Source organism: Podarcis erhardii (genome assembly GCF_964252035.2).
Source record: "Podarcis erhardii genome assembly, chromosome: 5".
Taxonomy (NCBI): Eukaryota; Metazoa; Chordata; class Lepidosauria; order Squamata; family Lacertidae; genus Podarcis; species Podarcis erhardii.
In genome coordinates this window covers 61693164-61711613 of record NC_138509.1, presented here as the reverse complement: position 1 = coordinate 61711613, position 18450 = coordinate 61693164, and the positions used below count along the sequence as shown (strand labels likewise).

The 18450-nt window shown below is 43.1% G+C and overlaps 1 protein-coding gene across 1 annotated transcript; it reads right to left on the bottom strand.

Moving 5' to 3' along the window:
• Positions 1–836: 836 nt before the first annotated feature.
• Positions 837–13885, bottom strand: ERFE (erythroferrone). The gene is made up of 8 exons (XM_081861739.1): positions 12638–13885; positions 10809–10922; positions 9432–9525; positions 7063–7283; positions 6428–6536; positions 5800–5890; positions 5120–5198; positions 837–2886 (listed from the first exon to the last, which is right to left on the bottom strand). The coding sequence occupies exons 1-8, from the start codon at positions 12830–12832 to the stop codon at positions 2788–2790; spliced, it is 1002 nt and encodes a 333-aa protein (XP_081717865.1). The 5' UTR covers positions 12833–13885; the 3' UTR covers positions 837–2787.
• Between the last annotated feature and the right edge of the window lie 4565 nt (positions 13886–18450).

Sequence of the window (18450 nt, the reverse complement as noted above, 5' to 3'; positions counted from 1 at the left end):
CGTAGGCAATGAGGTTAATCCGAGGCACGATTATTGCTAATTGAAAAGATGCTCCAGATTTCAAAACAGTTCAGTACAGCTTGAGAGAACTAACTATGCATTCGTAGTTGCCTTTCAGGAATTTCCCTTTCAGGCAGTTGTAATAATCCATCTGGAGTTTTAAAAAGCGGCTGTAAATTTTGCATGGAAATTGCTAAAAGAGGATCATGCAGGAAAGTTTTTGGGCTGTGATCTCACACCAAAACCCACTGGATTGCTCTCTGCACCTCTTTAGAGGGGATACTCTTGCTGCTGGCAAAAGGTAGGTATCAAAAGCTAGTATGTACCTTGGTTGTCATCTGTCAATAGAAAGTAAAGGTTGTGCACACTTGTACCAGTATACTCACTCCTGAGTAAATGGGAATACACCAGGCTCTTCGTAGTAGAATCTACATCTGCTATGTGATCAGATGGGGATAGAAAAGTAAGCCACACTTTTGTGATGCTGAGACTTGTATGTGACGTTTTTGGGAGGAGGGGTCTAATATTTTTCATAGCAAATAAGGGCTATGTCATTATGAGTTTAAAAGGTTGCAGTTTGCAAAAGATGAAACACGAACTCTGGGAGGTTTTTAAGGCTGCTTTATAACTGCATCTACATGACTTGAGGCTTCTACACTGAGTCACTGGCCCTTGAATAAGCTAACTCTGGCACACACTCCTATGCAAGTCGCCACTTGATGTTTTCAATCAAGTGGTGAGCATGTTTGAGTTCAGTCACCAGATGTCCTCTGTGATCGTGGATCTGTTGTCTGAAACAGTTCATAGCAGTTGCTTTAGCAAAAGAAGCCAATTAATACAAGGGAAAGCATATATTTTTTAATTAGAAACTGTCTTGAAACCAATCCATTATAATTTACAGAAAGTACACCATGGTGCAACAGTTTGTGTCAGTGCATGCACATACACTCAGCCAATCAGAACGAAAGATAAACAGACGTCTGAGAATGCAAGAACAGCTCTAAAACTAAGGGTGTGTGGTACGTGTAACCTCCTGCACTATTCTGTATCGCAAGTCTATGAAAAAACACCACTTTTTCTCTTACAGCCGTGGTTATTTTGTATATTCCTTCTCTAAGTAAATAAAATGCATTTAACAGCAAGTGCATAAATATATTTCTTAATATAGTGCAATAAATAGACCTGCTTATAATAGAAGCTTCAGTGGGAAGGCTAATGCTGATTGTGCTGCAGGGCAGGGCACCACCTTGGCCTTATCAGGCTGTGTGGCATTTCCAAAGTGGAAAGGGGTGGGTGTATACAGTTTACTGAGAATTTGCGTTTTCTAAAACCTAACAACTTAATATTTGGCTGCCCAGAATTCTTTTCAGTATGCTCTGCCTCTTAAGAATTGTTTTGGCTTTGAGGGAAATAAACTTTCCCTGTTCCTTATTCTTCAAGAGGAAAAAGGAATGAAGGGCAAGGGGAGCAGCTTACTTGTCAGTGTTACTCTATATTAAAACTAATCCTTGCATGTAGAAAGATTCAACTATCAAGAACTCCTTCTTGCCTTGCTAGATTTCTTGATGCAGTCAGTTTTTCCACAGCACTATGTACTAACTGAAACATGGCTTTCTGCATTCTGAACTGTCCTATTTTAAACTGATCTATTTAAACTGATCTTGTAAGAAATTATCGAAGAAACAAATCTTGTTGAAGCAGAGGTGGTGCTCCCTTATGAAAATTTCCACGATGACTTGCAGGGACTGATTATATAAAATAGAGCAGCTGGGGCAACCTGTTACACAAGTAACTTCTCAGGCTAAAATAGATAAGGGTATGTGTTCATCCCACACACTTAAAAAAACCACACAGGAGCAGTTCTAATGTCTGCCTACGTGCCCAAGGTTACAATAATAGAAGAGGGTGGTGCTGCATTCGCAATTCTTGGATATCGTACTTTAGGGTGTACACAGCCTCAGAGAAAATTAGGACAGTTACTAAGAAATGGAAATAACCATCTCTTCCCTCGTCACGTAGTTAGGTTCAAAATACGTGGCACTAAAGCTGGGCACTCTGTCTGTTGGGCTTCATGCTAAATGGACAGTGCAATCTAATTGACCTAAGGCAATAGAAAGCCTCTGGCTAACAGTGGACTCAATAAATAGCCTACCATCTCTTTCTTTTTAAAACCCTGCTCTAAATATGGTAGCCAATCTACCCACCGTTAATTGAAAGTTAGCAATGGATATTGGGCACCATGCAGCACAAAGCAATAGGCAAATTCTGCTTGTGGTTGAGGAAGTCACCAGACAGGCAGAGAATCAACAAAAGTTAGCACTTTTAACTTAGAAGACCTATGAACCAATGAGATAGTAAAAGATATTCCAAAAAATATATAATCCTTTGCTAAGGCATTTCTGTTGAGCACAAAACAGCATGTATGCTTCCATGAAGAACCTAGTTTTTGAGAACCACTGCAAACAGTTTGCATAATTTTAAGAATCAAACAACAGACATTCAGGAATAGGAGGAACTTCTAGCTGAGTTGCATCTACCCCGTTAACACTTGATGCATCCTTTTAATCAGTTTTACTAGATGCTGGGCCATTTTTCTCAAATCCAATTCTTCACCTTGGTATGCTTAACCAGTAAACAGCAGTGGAGGTTTGCTAGCTTTGCATCAACAGCTATAGTGCTTTGTTCTGGTGCTTACCAGCTCCAGGCACTTGATTGAATGAGAGAAATGTAGCTTAGGGGCTGATGAAAAGCAAGGGTTCACCTTCAGAATAGTTGGCTGTGGGCCAATCAAATGCCCAAGAGGACAGCACCAAAGTCAGACCCACTTCGAACAGTGAGGGTGGATCCTGTTGCATTGTCTACAAAAACTGAAGCATACTGGCCAGCCTGGAACAGAGAAGATAAAAGTGGGTAAGCAAAGCAAGACAGGTTTCTATGCCAAAATTGGTGCCGTCCCTAGGATTGTTCAGATATACCTAGTGCCTATCCTACTTTTTTTTTTTTTTTTTTTTATAATAATTTTTATTGATTTTACAACATAAAGAAAAAACAAAACAAACATAATGCGACTTCCCCAAACCTCCCCTTCACTGCATCCAAATTTCAAAATTTTTAGCAATTCTTCATCCCATTTTTATATTTAATTCTCTTTAAAAAGAGTTTCTGCTTTATAAATTTCGATTTATAGCTGTAATTCTTAGTGTCCAATCCCCTGACATCTTAACATTCCGAAATTTTACAACAATTTTTAAGATAGATTTTAAATTTTTTCCAGTCCTCCTCCACTGTCTCTTTCTTCTGGTCACGGATTCTGCCGGTCATCTCTGCCAGTCCCATAAATTCAGTCACCTTGGTCTGCCATTCTTCCAGAGTAGGTAGTTCTTTAGTCTTCCAATACTTCGCCAAGAGGATTCTTGCTGCTGTTGTTGCGTACATAAAAAAGGTCCTATCTTTCTTTGGTACCAATTGGCCGACCATGCCCAAGAGAAAAGCCTCCGGTTTCTTTACAAATGTCCACTTAAGGATTTTCTTAATTTCATTATAGATCATTTCCCAGTAGGCCTTAATCTTTGGGCAGGTCCACCAAAGGTGATAAAAAGTTCCTTCACATTCATTACACTTCCAGCAATTGTTATTGGGCAAATGATATATCTTTGCAAGCTTGACTGGGGTCATGTACCACCTATAGATCATTTTCATTATGTTCTCTTTCAGGGCACTACATGCCGTAAATTTAATACCTGTGGTCCATAACTGCTCCCAGTCAGCAAACATAATATCATGACCAATATCTTGTGCCCACTTAATCATGACTGATTTAACCATTTCATCTTGTGTGTTCCATTTTAGCAGCAGATTATACATTCTAGACAAATTCTTAGTATTGGGTTCTAGCAATTCTGTTTCTAACTTTGACCTCTCCTTCTGAAATCCTAGTTTTCTGTCCTGCTTAAAAGTTTCATTAATCTGGTAATAATGTAACCAGTCTCGGACTTTAGGTTTCAATTTCTCAAAACTCTGTAGTTTCAGCTTTTCACCATCATATTCTACAATTTCACAATATTTTGGCCAGTCTGTATCCATGTTCAATCTTTTTACCGCCTTAGCTTCCATTGGTGACAGCCACCTGGGGGTTTTACTTTCAAACAAATCTTTGTATCGATTCCATACATTATACAATGCTTTCCTAATAATATGATTTTTAAAATTTCTATGTACCTTTACCTTGTCATACCATAAATATGCATGCCAACCAAAGCTATTATCATAACCTTCCAGGTCCAGAATGTCTGTATTCTCAAGAAGTAGCCATGGTTTCAGCCAGCAAAAAGCTGCTGCTTCATAATAAAGTTTTAAGTCCGGCAGGGCAAAGCCCCCTCTATCCTTTGCATCAGTCAAAATCTTAAATTTAATTCTGGGTTTCTTGCCCTGCCAGACAAATTTAGATATATCTTTCTGCCACTTCTTGAAACAGTCCATCTTATCTAAAATTTGCAATGTCTGGAACAAAAACAACAATCTCGGCAATACATTCATCTTAATTACAGCAATTCGGCCTAACAAGGAAAGTCTCAATCTTGACCATATATCGAAATCTTTCTTCACTTCAGCCCAGCATTTCTCATAAATATCTTTAAATAGATTCACATTCTTAGATGTTAAGTTCACCCCCAGATATTTTACCTTTTTAGTAATTTCCAAACCCGTTTCCCTTTGAAAACTATCTTTTTCCCCCACCGTAAGATTTTTTTCCAACACCTTTGTCTTGTGTTTATTCAATTTAAAACCTGCTACCTGACCAAATATTTCAATAAGTTCCAAAACTCTTTTTGTACTAGTTTCTGGCTGTTGTAGTGTCAAAACTAGGTCATCTGCAAATGCTGCCTATCCTACTTTTTAAAGAGGCTGCATACTTTGCTTGTAGCAAATTGTTTTATAATTTCATGATAAAAGGCCTCCAGTTACTCAACGGCTATAGGGAAGCCTGTGTTTAATAGCTGTTGCCTGCATTTTTTATTCAGGAGAGAGAACAAAATGCAGGTGTTTTGCCAGATTTGTGTCACTAAGCACTGCTGGTTATGACAACATCTTACAACTTTTCTTCATAGATTTTACTCACCTGCAGGAATAGAATTCCATGGATTGAAATTGTGAAATGTTCATTGTTTCTGTCCAACCTGCTCACTGTTTCCAGAGAACTGAAAGCAAAAGACACTTCATCAACATGAACAATCCTAGAAAATAACAGGGTAGGCCATCCACCACTTTAATTGATGAATGGTGGGTGCACTGGAAAGAGTTAGGTTTGGATGTGGGTGAGTGGGTCTGAATCCTCATTCATCAGTGTTCACTGTGTATCATTTGGACTAGTTCAGGAGTGCGGCCAGATCCTTCATCCTTCCCTGGACCAACCTTAACACCTGTCAAAGTTCAAAGAGGCTCATTGTAATCCAGTGAGCCCCTCTGAAGTCAGCTTGCAGGTATAGTTTGGATTCAGACCTCCTCTGCAGGCAGTTACTAGTTGCTTAGCACATAACCAGCCCAATAAGTTTTCTTGGAGAGTAAGAATATATATGAAAATCTATGTATATTCAGCCTTCAAGGTAGGTCAAGAAGGAAGTTACTATTTCCTCATTTATAGGCTTCTCAGGGTAGCTTACAACAGAGTTGAAATTAAATGAATTTCATACGGTAAAACAGAAAGCAAGAGCATGTAGCAGAGTGGAAATGAATTGGAACGGAAAGAAATTCTAGCTGGCTGCTTTCCTAAACAATACTATTTCTACTCCACACACTCACATGTTCTGTCGGCAGAGGGACTCAACGCAGATCAGCAAGCGCAGGCGTTCGCGGGTGCGGGGCTGGTTCTTCTTTAGCTGAATCTCTGGAACTGTAAAAGGCAGCAACTAGTCAGGCCAGAGGACAGAGGAGGCTTGCTGCTGGGCTGCAATCCTTGACCCCAGCAGCTGGAGGCTATCTGACAGTGTCTAAAAGGCCTACCCAAGGTTCAGAGCTTCACTGAACTTTGCTCTGCTCAATATGCAACCTTTATGCTGCTATTCAGCTTACCCCAGAGAATGCTCAGCTGAAATCAGACATCCACTTGAAACTGATAAGCAAATTCCAACACTAACATTACACTGCAAAGTCAACTTTTTATGTCATTACTAAAGATGCTTACAGAATCCTCCCCTGCTACGTTTCTTCTTGAATTCAGGGCTACATTATTACCCAAGATGTTTACAGAACTGGAGTTGATAACATCAAACTCCATAGTGCTTCCAGATTCTTATTTGTAGAATGTGCACTTTTCTTTAAAAACATTGGTAAGAGAGTGGGGTGGGGATAATTAACTGCCAGCTCCAAGTTGCTTAGCATTTCTATCTTGAAGAACCCAACACGGTATTGCTTTAAGTTAAACACTTACCAATATGCAACGTGGCAGTGAAGATGTAGTATCCACTGAAAGGTGCTATGTATTGTCCATTGTTAAGGTTTAGCCCTAGGCCACGGTGGAACATCTCTTCTTTTTTAGGCTACGCACAACAACAACAACAACAACAACAGGATTATGAAGCGGAGGAGAAAATTGTTCCAGCTTTCCCTGTGGTGCATGGAAGTAGAGCGCTGAAGAACGCCCTTCAAGAAAGGGAAAAGGGACCGAACATGGATCACTTGTGAACATACTTAAGAGGGATGCATAGTTATGAGATGAACAACAAAATATGGCAATATTTTATAACAGGGGACCTATGTCTAGCTTGGCCAAACAAATTCAGAGCCTGGTGCCCAGATGTTTCTCCATCAATGGTGGCAGCTTCCAGAGTTTTTATTGTGTATCTAAACATTTTTTCCAGGGACAACTTAAATTCTGGAAAACCAGGTTTCAATTATTTAGATCATCAGTTGCAGAACACACTCCAATACCCTTAGAAATCAGGAGATTGGGGATAGTTTTAAGACAGGATTTATAGGGTTGGTTGTCTTGTTAGGGATACTGAAGCAAAAACTACCTTCCCTTTTGCTGACATTTGCAAGAAGAAATGACACCAAGCTACTCACTATGTAATAGAACTGAAGCTCTTGCAATGACCGCCGTTCAATTGAAATGTTTCTCCGGGTCCGACAATGGAAAGCTGCTTGCACTCGCCCATGCTCCCTGCTTTCTAGAAGTGGTCCACTAATCTGGGCCAGAAAGTTATCTTCTCTGGACCTGTCGTCGTCGTCTTCTTGGCAGTTGTCACAGGCTTTCTGACTGATCCTTTCCCTTTCCCTGATTACACCTGAGCAGCCAAAACACAAAGTCCCATTACATGGGCCCACTCATGTTCTCTGTAAGTCCAAACCTGCACCTACTTGCTTTCAAACACAACAAGGTCACACTAGTCAATATGCCTATAGCCATCTTAACACTGGAAGTCCCAAGACTTTGTGAATCTGTATTATTTTGGACAGCTGGCTCATTGGAATGTATGTTCACCTGTTTCTAGAGCAGTAAAAATACTGGACTTAAGAGTTTGCAGGATCAGACCAGAGCTCCAACAAGTCCAACATTCCGTTCTCACAGTGGCCAGCTAGATGCCCAAGGGAAATTCACAGGCAGGATCAGCAATCTTCCCATGTGATTTTCAACAAGTACTCACAGACACTTTTGGCACCAGCATCAGATGTAGTACATAGCTATCATGGCTAGTGATAACTGTTAGGCAAATTCATGGAAGTTAAGGCCCTTTTAAAGCAACCTCCATGGGTGGCTATCACTACATCTTTGTGGTAACAAATCCCACAGTTTAAGAGTGGAAATCTTTGCTAGGATCCTGGTGACTGTAGCTCAGATCCATGGGTGGGGAAGGGAAAACGTGACTACTGCTAGGCCACACCTGCTCCTTAATGTCTAGTGCATGACATCCTCGGTCGGCTCCCCTTCATTGACTTCTGCTTAGTGGTGAATCTGAGCATGATGATGTTATGGCAGAATCCAATTGGATTGCAAGGGTGGAGAAATGGGGGGGGGCAATCTAGATGGTGGACTGTAACTCACAAGCAGTATGACCAGTGGGCCAGGGCACAGCCCCCAGGGAGCCCCAGAAGAGCTGAGGCAGCATCGTGGCCAGGGGATGAGTCGTTGGGCAGCAAAGGGGAGCACAAGATGCTACACCCTCCCTCCCCAGGGGCTGGGGGATCATCAGGATACCGGCAATGAGGAGAAGGAGGCACTATGAGGAGGAGGAGAGCCACTGTGGTGTAGTGGTTAAGAGCGGTAGTCTTGTAATCTGGGGAACCGGGCTGGCATCCCCGCTCCTCCACATGCAGCTGCTGGGTGACCTTGGTCCAGTCACACTTCTTTGAAGTCTCTCAGCCCCACTCACCTCACAGAGTGTGTGTTGTGGGGGAGGAAGGGAAAGGAGAATGTTAGCCACTTTGAGACTCCTTCGGGTAGTGATAAGGCGGGATATCAAATCCAAACTCCTCCTCTTCTACTACTACCACTGCCCCAGCTCCGAAGGCCCAGCGCGGATGTGGCTTGGCTTCCCTTGCCTCCCCGCAGGAACCTGTAGTGGGGGCGCCTGGTTGTGCCCTATCAGACATGTATGCCCAGGGCCATGGGCCCCTGCCCACCCACCCCCACGCTTCACCTCTGAGTTTCCCTACCAGCTTTGGCTGGAGAAGATGCAAGGTTGAAGTTACTGAAGTCTTAGAGGCCTGTGTAATAGCAGAATTCTTGGAGGAATTCCTGTATATGAAAACCAGTATCCTAGAAGGTCCACTTGGAATTTGCATAATGGCTGCCATGGGCAGCAGAAGAAGGGGAGCTGGTAATCTATACTGGTGATACGTACCATCACACACACAAAACACTGACTGAATCTGAATTCTAACAGCAGAAAAGTGGCATGGATTGCACTCCTCTTAGAATATACCTTTTTAACTTGGATATTGCAATCTTGGATAATATTTAATGCTCTATTGTTTTTAACACTCGACTGGAAGCCACCCAGAGTGGTTGGGGAAACTCAGCCAGATGGGTGGGGTATAAATAATAAATTATTTTTATTGGATTAATATTCTTGACCTTGCCAACAGCCACAGTTTTAATTGCAAGTTTAATCATGTTTGTGGTTTAAAGAAATCCAAAGCCAGGGCAAATAACCCCAACAACAGAGAATCATAGAATTGTAGAGTTGGCAGGGACCACAAGGGTCATCTAGTCCAACCCCCTGTAATGCTGGAATCTAATATCATATTTTAAGCGTATCTTAGTCCTCAAGAGTAGACCTCCGAAAGTAAAGTCTCCATCAAAACCCAGCAGGTACATTAAGACAACAATAATGTCAAATAAAATAATGTCACCTATTATTAAGGGCCCAATTCATTATTCTGTGCCTAAGGCAAACAAGGTATGTTTGCTTGGAGAGCAACAACCTCCATACCTTTAAGCAGCAATCTGAATTCTCTCAGCAGCTCCTCCTGGGTGATTAAGGCTCCAGGGGGTCCTGGTGGACCAGGAGGTCCTGGAATGCCAAACTAGAAGCGAAAGAAATGGAGGACAGTATTTTAGATCCATATTTATTCACATCAACCACCAAACCTATTGTCTGTCTAGCTATCATCAACTCTCAGTCTCTGGGCTCCTAAAGGCTGCTTCTGATTGTTTGATGTGCTCTTGCTTCAAGATGCTTTACTTAATTGCCTGAAAGGGGCTCCAGTACTAGGAGGGAAGAGAAAGGTCCTTTTCACTTGCAAAGGTTCACATGGGAAGATACGTCTCATATCAACATCAACATGACTCCCTCTCCCCAAGCCATTCATGAAATAAATATTCACCTTCTATTTATTTTACTGTTATTGCATTTTAATCCCACCTTTCCTCCAGAGTGTTCAAGGCGGCACATAGGTTCTCCTGTTTTATCCTCAAAACAACCCTGTGGGGTACACTAGGTAGAAAGACAAGTTTCTGACCCAAGGTCACCTAATGACTAACTGGGGATTTGAACCCTCATTTCCCAGGTCCTGGTCCAACACTCTAACCAGCACAACACAACGCAACACAACAGACCTTGTACATTTATATTCGGCCTTTCTTCTCTCATGGAACCAAAGATGGTGTATATGTTGTTCCCACACACTCCTCATATCCCTGTCAGACCATACTCTAGGAATTTGTATGCTGAAGATCCTATGAGTGGGATTTGGTAAAACACTATTGCTAGAGGGAGCATTCTTTCTTTCACAAGGTTTTCATTTCTGTGCAGCAATTTCTCTGTGTCTCTTAAAGTGCATGCAGCCATGAACCACTGCTTGAGGGGGGGGTGGACTTTAAATTGTCTTGGTTAAATTTAGGGAGGCTCCAACAGTTAGGAAGGCTCAGAATGTCAATCTGAGGACATGTTTGCATTACCACCTTACAGTGCAGTGCAGTGAAGGGTTATTTTTTGGGGGGGGGAGTTACCCACAGTCGCCCCCCTCACCCACTGTACACATCAGCACAGTTTCATTAGTGTCAGATTCATTTCTGTAGTTTCCCCCCATGCAAAGGTGTTTACACCCTGACTGGAGATGAATTAGGAACAGCTTAAGATTTCAATCAGCATGAGCCTGGTTTGAGAAACAACTCATAAAACAGTGATATTTTATACATATCCATTTTGGATAATGTCATGTGAACACTGATTAAAGAGCTGTGCTGGAAACGCAGTGAGTGCACAGCAGACATGAAAACAGAGTATGAAAAGAGTCTCAGAATCCCTTATCTGAACAGACTTTGAAGACAAGTGAGTCAAGATGAGGACACTGTTAATATTGCTTACCTTGAACTTTTTGGCTTTATTTTTGCTTCTTTTTTTATTGTTCACCCCGTTGTTCATAAGAAGCATCCAAGCAGCCCGGGATTCATCCCTGCGAATCTTTCCTGCAGCAGTTTCCTTTATGTAATGAGAAGTCAAAGAAAAGGCATGTGAAAGGCAGAGACAACCAGGAACACAAACACACACCCCCCACATTGTCCCAAAAACATACGTTGAGGATTATCTTTGCTCAGCATCTTCATAAGGTCTGCTGTATCCATGTGTCAGTCGTGCTTCCTTCAGCCAACATCAGAGAAGGGGAACCTTTTACAGCCGCATTTCCTCATGCACTGAAAGTAGGCAGGGCAGGGGCATCCTACAGGATCTCCCCCTCCCTCCTACAACACAAACCCATACACACACTCCATCATCTGCCTTACTTGCCGTGATTCGGTTTACTGCTGAAGTTGCCTATAGAAAGCTGAATGTTACATTATTCTGCAGCAAGAATACTTTGCCAGATGTTTTTGTGCTGGCAGATGCCCTCGGTCTTTGCAAATGCCCCTGCTTAATTGATTTAATCAGTTCCCTAGGAAAGGGAATGGTTGGGAGATGGCCAGAGAGGGTCTGGGTAACATGTTAAGAAGTGCATACTGCTGTCATGCTTGACTATATGATTTCCATATTAACAAGTGCAGATGTCTTGGGCCTTTCTCTCATACCAGAGGAAATAGCTCCATTTCAAAACATCTTTGAATCATAGAATTGTAGAGTTGGAAGGGACTCCAAGGCTCATCTAGTCTGACCCCCTGTAATGCCAGTAGATTGGCCAGCTGCATTCTTTGCTAGTAGAATTCAGTGTAATTCCAAGAATTCACATATCTTCTATAGTTGGTCTACTGCGATTGCTGTGAAGCAAGGATGCATAGGAGCCAATTTCTAGGGGCCGAGGTCTCTTCGGCCCCCTAATAAAATATTTGAGGGGCCAGGGCCCCCAAAGTTGATGGGCATTGCCATTCAAATGGTGTGTATACGCTGCGCCTTGTGATTGATTTTGAAGGGTATATTATTCAAGTTGGCACCCGTGCAAGGATGGCTAGATAACTTGCAGTTCTCCGTATGTTGTTGGACTTCTAGCTCCTCAGTAAGCATATCCAATGGTCAGAGGATGATGGGACTTGTAGTCTAGCAACAGATGAAAGGCCACAGGTTCCCCATCTCTGCTGTAGACTAAGACCAGTCAAAGTGGAGCATCTCCATGTTGCAGGACGAGGGGGCAGTTAGGAAAGTGTTAGCACCCTCTCTCCTTTCTGCTCAAGTATATAGGTTGCTATCCCTTGAGCTGTACATCTGAACAATCTAGAGAAAGGAGTGGTATTTCAAAGTGTTACTACTAGCTGGAAAATGGGCAAAGTGTTCTTCCTTTACTCAGTGAAAGATAAGCATGTGGGCATACTAGGGCCACCACTTTTTAAAACAGAAGTATTTTAACCCACATTGAAATGGCAACACACATAAAACAGAAGTAAAATGGATTGTGGCTATACATACCTAGTTCCACTGAGCTCGGTAGGAACTATTACCAAGTAACTACCTGCACATAGGATCACATAGGAGTAGACTATTTGCAAAAGAAGGAGACATACATTCACACTTGCCTGTGCAAATATTCCCCTACATGACGTTCCAAAGCAAAACCTACTCTTTCTTACTTGCACACAACTTTCTTTCCTCCGTTCTCTACCCCTATTTTTAGCCCTTGCAGGCTAAATTCAAAGGAGAAAGTTTACTTCAATTAAGGCATGGGTTAAAGACACCCCAAATAGTGAGCTGAGAGTAGCATTTGTCCTTACCGGGTCATTGGATGATGACAAGGGAGGGCTGCTTGTTTTTTGTCCCGTGAGAGAGTCATTCCATCCGGATTTCTTCTCCTGGCTCCTTCTGTTTCCATGTTTTTCGGTTTCCATAGAGCTGGCACAAAAAGTCATTGCTAGCAGCCCCATGGCTAGTAATCGAAGTGGACAGCTGGAAAGGAGGGGTCCAGCCATCTTCCGGCACACAAGCACGCTGGTAGTTTCTATAGAGACAAGACTCCTGGATTTAGGCCTTGGCAAAAGCTCCTCAAGAAGAACAGGGCAAAGACGAAGCTGTGGACCTTCAGATGGGCAGCAGTCGATATTCCGGGGGGGGATTCCAGAAAGGAAGAATGGAGTGCAGGAAGAAATTATCCACTGCTCTTCCCAGCAATGCCTGGCTTGTTTACTTTTTCAGGGCAGACCCAGTCAAGACTGTCAGGCTTCTTCAATTAAATAATAAATAATAATAACAGAAAAAGATAAAAAGAAAAGTAAACACTATGGTACCCACACACCTCACCAAGTCAAGGCCCTGAGTTTCCAATGGATTTATCAATTGCCTCTTTTTGGAGAGGCAGAAAAAATATCATGGGATGGTCCCCTACAATTTAGAAAGGTTTAAGTCAAGGGACTCGGGGAACTATTTTTCCTTCGACTGAAAAGCTCCAACCAAATGACACAGGGCAATTTCCTGGGTCTTCTGTTGGACAAAACTCTCCTATCAAGGCTGCCAAAGTCCTTCGGTTCTTTCGGCTGGCGGCTCTGGCTGCCTGGGGGGCACCTGGCTCGCCCTCTTCGCAACGCCCCCTCCAGTGCCCTCTCCGAGACGCCTCGGGCTGCTGCCCCTCCGTCCCCCTCGCCCCTCTAAAGGTCGCCGCTGCTTTCCCTTCCTTTAAAGAGCTTGAATTCCCCGCCTCACAGAAGTTGCCGCCTCTGTCCACTTTAGGCGAGGGTTTAGAGGGCCACCTACGGGCAGCAATCGCCAACTACAACAACCGGAGGCTCGCGGAGCTCGCCTTGTAATTCGAATGCCGGGGGGCGGGAGGAGGAAGCAGGAATTCTTCCATTTCTCCCATAGGAAGTGTCTGCTCAGGGAGAGGCTGGGGGAGATACAGATTAATTATTGGAGTTCGGCAACACCTGGAGAGCCAGAGGTTCCGCACCTGTTCTACACGTGTTCCCATCCTGCGCCACCTCCATTTTTATGTTCTCTAATAATGTTAATTATTTTGATTCGTCCTTCCATTTATTTAGCTGGTGCATTTATATCCCACCTTTCTCCAAGGAGCTCAAGGTGGCATACATGGCTCTCCTCCCCGCCCCCATTTTTTAATCACAACACCCTTGCGAGGTAGGTTAGACTGTGACTAAAGAGATCAGGGATTTGAACCCTGCTCTCCCAGGTCCTAGTCCAACACTCTAACCACTACACCATGTTGGCTCTCATTATTGGAGCCCATTACCTGAAGGACTCTGGAGGATGGGTCTATACCTCCTCTACACACTTGTACCCATCCGGCGCCACATCTTTATGTTCCCTAATGCTGACAATGGCCTGTTATTCAAATTCTATTTGGGGGGGGGCAGTACATGTGAAATTATTTTATGGTGCACATATCATCATTATATTTATATCCCATATCTTGCCTCCATTCCCAAGACATCATAGGCCAACATTTAAAATCCATAGAGGGAATATAGGCAATACAGCTAAACAACAACAAAAACAAAACAGCAAATAAAAGCAATAAAAACAGCAACAGCAAAATATGATAAAAACAGCAAAAGCAACAGCTGACGCTTCATGTTCTTTCACTCTCTCTTTGCGAGGTACCACATTTTCGCAGCACTTAAAGAAACAACAACTTTTTGTTGCCTAGTGAATGGAGGAGTTTCATACCACACAAAAACCAAAATGCTCTGATACCCACAGCATTTAGAAGGAAGGATTCTTAGGGTCGCCCCCAGACTGTTGCTATTTTGCAGGAAGGACTCGATTGCATGCCAAAACAAGGGTGAATTGTGGATGAATGCTCAATGAGGAGCAGAAGTCAGATTAACCTCCACATAAGGTTTGGCCAAGCAAATCTGGTTGAATGCTCAATAAACAGGTCAACTGGAGGAGCTTTGAGTTTCAAGGCTGTTGTGGAAATATATTTCTGCTGAATATTAAACAAGAAGAACGTTGTATGGTTGTGTCTCAGTTAAACACAAATGCAAAATGGCTAGTAAAAAAAAGAACAATTCTCTGCAGGTATCACCAAAGCAATTTTGTTTATGTGCGTGGAATGACACAAAGCCCTAATTCATTATGCTGAGGGGGGCCAAAGGGGTGGAGGAGAAGGGAGGTTATATCACAATTCTTTGTCCATGTCTGGTACATATATATATTAGAACTATTAATGATAACAAAAGAGTTGCCAGCAGATCAAATTGATTTAGACCTTCAATAAATGCACATATAGTGACATCTCTAAAACACAAGCTAGAGAATGGAATGATGAAAGTCTATGGAGGAATCTTCTGCTTTGGTTCAAGTGCTCATGGAAACATGATCTCCTCTGAAGAGCCATACTCAAGAGAAATACCCACTGAAACAATGGACTTAAGCACCATTGATTTCAATGGGCCTGCTCTAAGTATAGCTTAGGCCATACTTGCACCAAAGCATGACAATACCACTTTAAACAGTCATGGCTTCAGGGTAGACCCACCCCTGATGTGGGGTGAGGCAACCCCCACAGGCAGCAGAAGCCCCTGAGACAGTGCCCCCACAGGTGCCCCGCCCACCTGCCACTGGCGGAGAAATGGAGCTGGCATTGGCACCAATTTCCTGTGATGTCTTGCCCAAATCTAATGAGATCACACAGAGTGTGAGAAGTCTTGTGAGATTTCCAGGGAGATAATGCTGGCAGTGGCAGGTGAGTGGCCGAGGTGGTGCAGAAGAGGGCAGCACTTCCTGTTTTGCCTCAAGCAGCGAAATGGTATGCACTGCCGCTGCATGACTTCCCCCAAAGGATTCTGGGAGCTGTAATTTGTTAAGGTGCTCCAAACAACTCCCAGCACCCTTGTCATTCCTCCGCTGCTTTGTGCCGTGTACAAACCCAGCTACTGTGATGTTTGAACGGGACCATACATTCAAAAACCTCAGTCACCAGTGAGATTTCTGGCTGAGTGGGGATTTGCAGCCAGGACTTCCAAGTCTAGCGCTCCGTCTACTTCACCACATTTACCTACCATTCTTAGGTGAGTGTTCTAAACTAAAGGATGGATGCACAGGACTGTTTTGCCTGGGATGTCAGCTCCTCGTTCTTTTAGGGTCAGGTTTAAGTGAAATGCTGGGAATTTACTGACGGGATATAGATGTAGAACTACCATGAAGAAGGGAAGGGGGGAGAGGAGAAACGAAATCAACTCTTCTCTCCACGCTTGTGTGAAATCTGTGCTTCATTCTTGAGCTCTCATGTCATTGCCCTGGCCCCCTGTTCCCAGCAGAGTGATGCAACCAAGCTGTTTCTCTCGCTCTCGCTCTCCTTTTCCGTGAAGGGAAGGACCACACAGATGAAGTCATGGGAATGAAAACTCCATCTGTTCCTGAAAACAAATGTAGTGTAGAAGGGTTGTCAATGTATACAGATTCCCTGATAACTTGTATTCTATTGCCGGAAAACTGCAAACTCTGTTACATCAGCCACATCTAATCATTTTTACACTGGTGCTCCATTGTGTGGCAGAAAGTGCCTGTCCCAGTAAGACAAGGGTGGGAAAGCTGTTGTCCTCCGAATGTTGTTGTACTACACTTCCCATCATCCCTGACTATTGTCTATGCTGGCCAGGGCCAATGGGAGTAGAGTCCAACATCTGGAAGGCCACACCCTGCAGCCTGTGCATTGATTACAAATAATTTGCTTTTGTACATATTATCTAAAATGTTTCTATTCTGCCTTTCCTGCCTGATCTCAGGCCACCAAGGCAGCTGACTGCAAGCAAAAATGATATTCAGTATAACAGAGGTGTGAGTAAAGTATACATATACTGTACATACACAAACACATATATGGCTCGGTATTATAACTACAGTGTAAAATGAGCACTTCCCAGGACTTTTCTTCTTAAAATGATTCTTTTTTATAAACTGGATGCAAGTTTACAGATTACTGTACAGTATTAAATAATTCTGCAATGATAAATGATAACAACAACAACACCAGACAGGATTTTATAGGAAGATTATGTGCAACCAAATCAGCAAGGAAGCTTATATGTCTTCCTCCACTACCCTAGCTTTTCATGCTCCTGGTTTTCTATCTCAGCAAGTTAAAAGCAAGTGATGTGCCAACATGTGCAAGTTTGGCCACCTTTGGCCTCCACCCTGCACTCAGCTCTTACCTGTGGCTCCTAGAAGCTGTCAGCATGCAACAGCAGCCACACCCTGGCAAACAGCTTCTGACTGGCCAACTAAACCAAGAAAGGGTAGCTGATGGGTCTCAAACCCTCACAGAGTTAGGGATTTCTCCTGCATGCAAAGACAGGCTCCGGAGGATGGGGTGGACGAGACCAACAGAGGGCCCAATGGTCAAAAAGGTGGTTTCTAGAGGGAAGGGAGGCAAACTCCATTATCTCTTGAGACAGACAGATGCCAACAACAACCACAACTATGGACATAATTTCAATCTTTCTGGCATTTTGAGTTTCAAAATAAGGGAGCAGGGTGGGGTGGAGCAAAGCAAGAGGTCTTCTTACCCATCCACTGGGTGTCCTTTGACGTCGGGAGGAAAGAGAAAGACAAGCCCGCCTTTCCACCTGCTAGATTCTTCAGCAGCTGTTCCTCCCTTCCAGTTAGAACACAGCCAGGTGTTGCGAGGCAGCTGTTAGCAGGTGGCTGCCAATAAATATTATCAAAAGGCTCCAGCTGTTTGGAAGCCAATCGGAGACTGGGGAAAACTTACACCCTGCAGCTAATAATAATAACAACAATTCTTATATCATTTGTACCCCACCTGGCTTGGTTGATGAAAGAGTGAGGATATGGGGGATGGGGTATAAATAGACATTGCTCCACCTGTAACTAGCAAAGATAGAGGCCTACCTCATAGGTTTGTTTGAAAGATAAACCACCTAAAAGAATGTAGTTATCCACCCTGAAAAAGTCAGACTTAATACAGAAATTAGGGTTGCCATATTTCAAGAGGTAAAAATGCAGACACAAAAAGTTGTTGAGCTTTTTAAAGGCAATTCTCTGATAGCCCCTCCACCCATGGCAGAGCCCAGTCACCTGCGCCAGAGTCACCCACCCACACTTAAACCCCAAATCCAGGACATTTGTTTTAAAATGTAAAATTCCTCCTGGGTGGGCATGTAGGACACCCAAAACATGTAGGACATGTTCAGGAATTCTCATACGTATGGCAACCCTACATAAATAGTAAAACCAGTCATATTGATGTGGGATTATTATTATTAATTATTTTTATTTTATTAGGATTTGATGAGTCATAGCATTCGGAGGGGCTCTGTGCATAAATCAAAGTAAGAATTTCATAAACATCTCATAAGTCAAGGTAAAGAGCTACCTTACAAGCTTTCATAGAAGTAAGCTTTGCCCCAGGCTAACCTGGACAAATAGAAATGTCCCCTTTTTTCCCTAAGTTGTCACTTGGCCAAGCCAGAATGAACTCTTGTGTTTACTGAATTTCATCTTGCTGTGCTCAACCCCACAATCTCAATTTTGTCAACGATATAAAAAGGTAAAGGGTAAAGGGACCCCTGACCATTAGGTCCAGTCGTGACCGACTCTGAGGTTGCGGCAC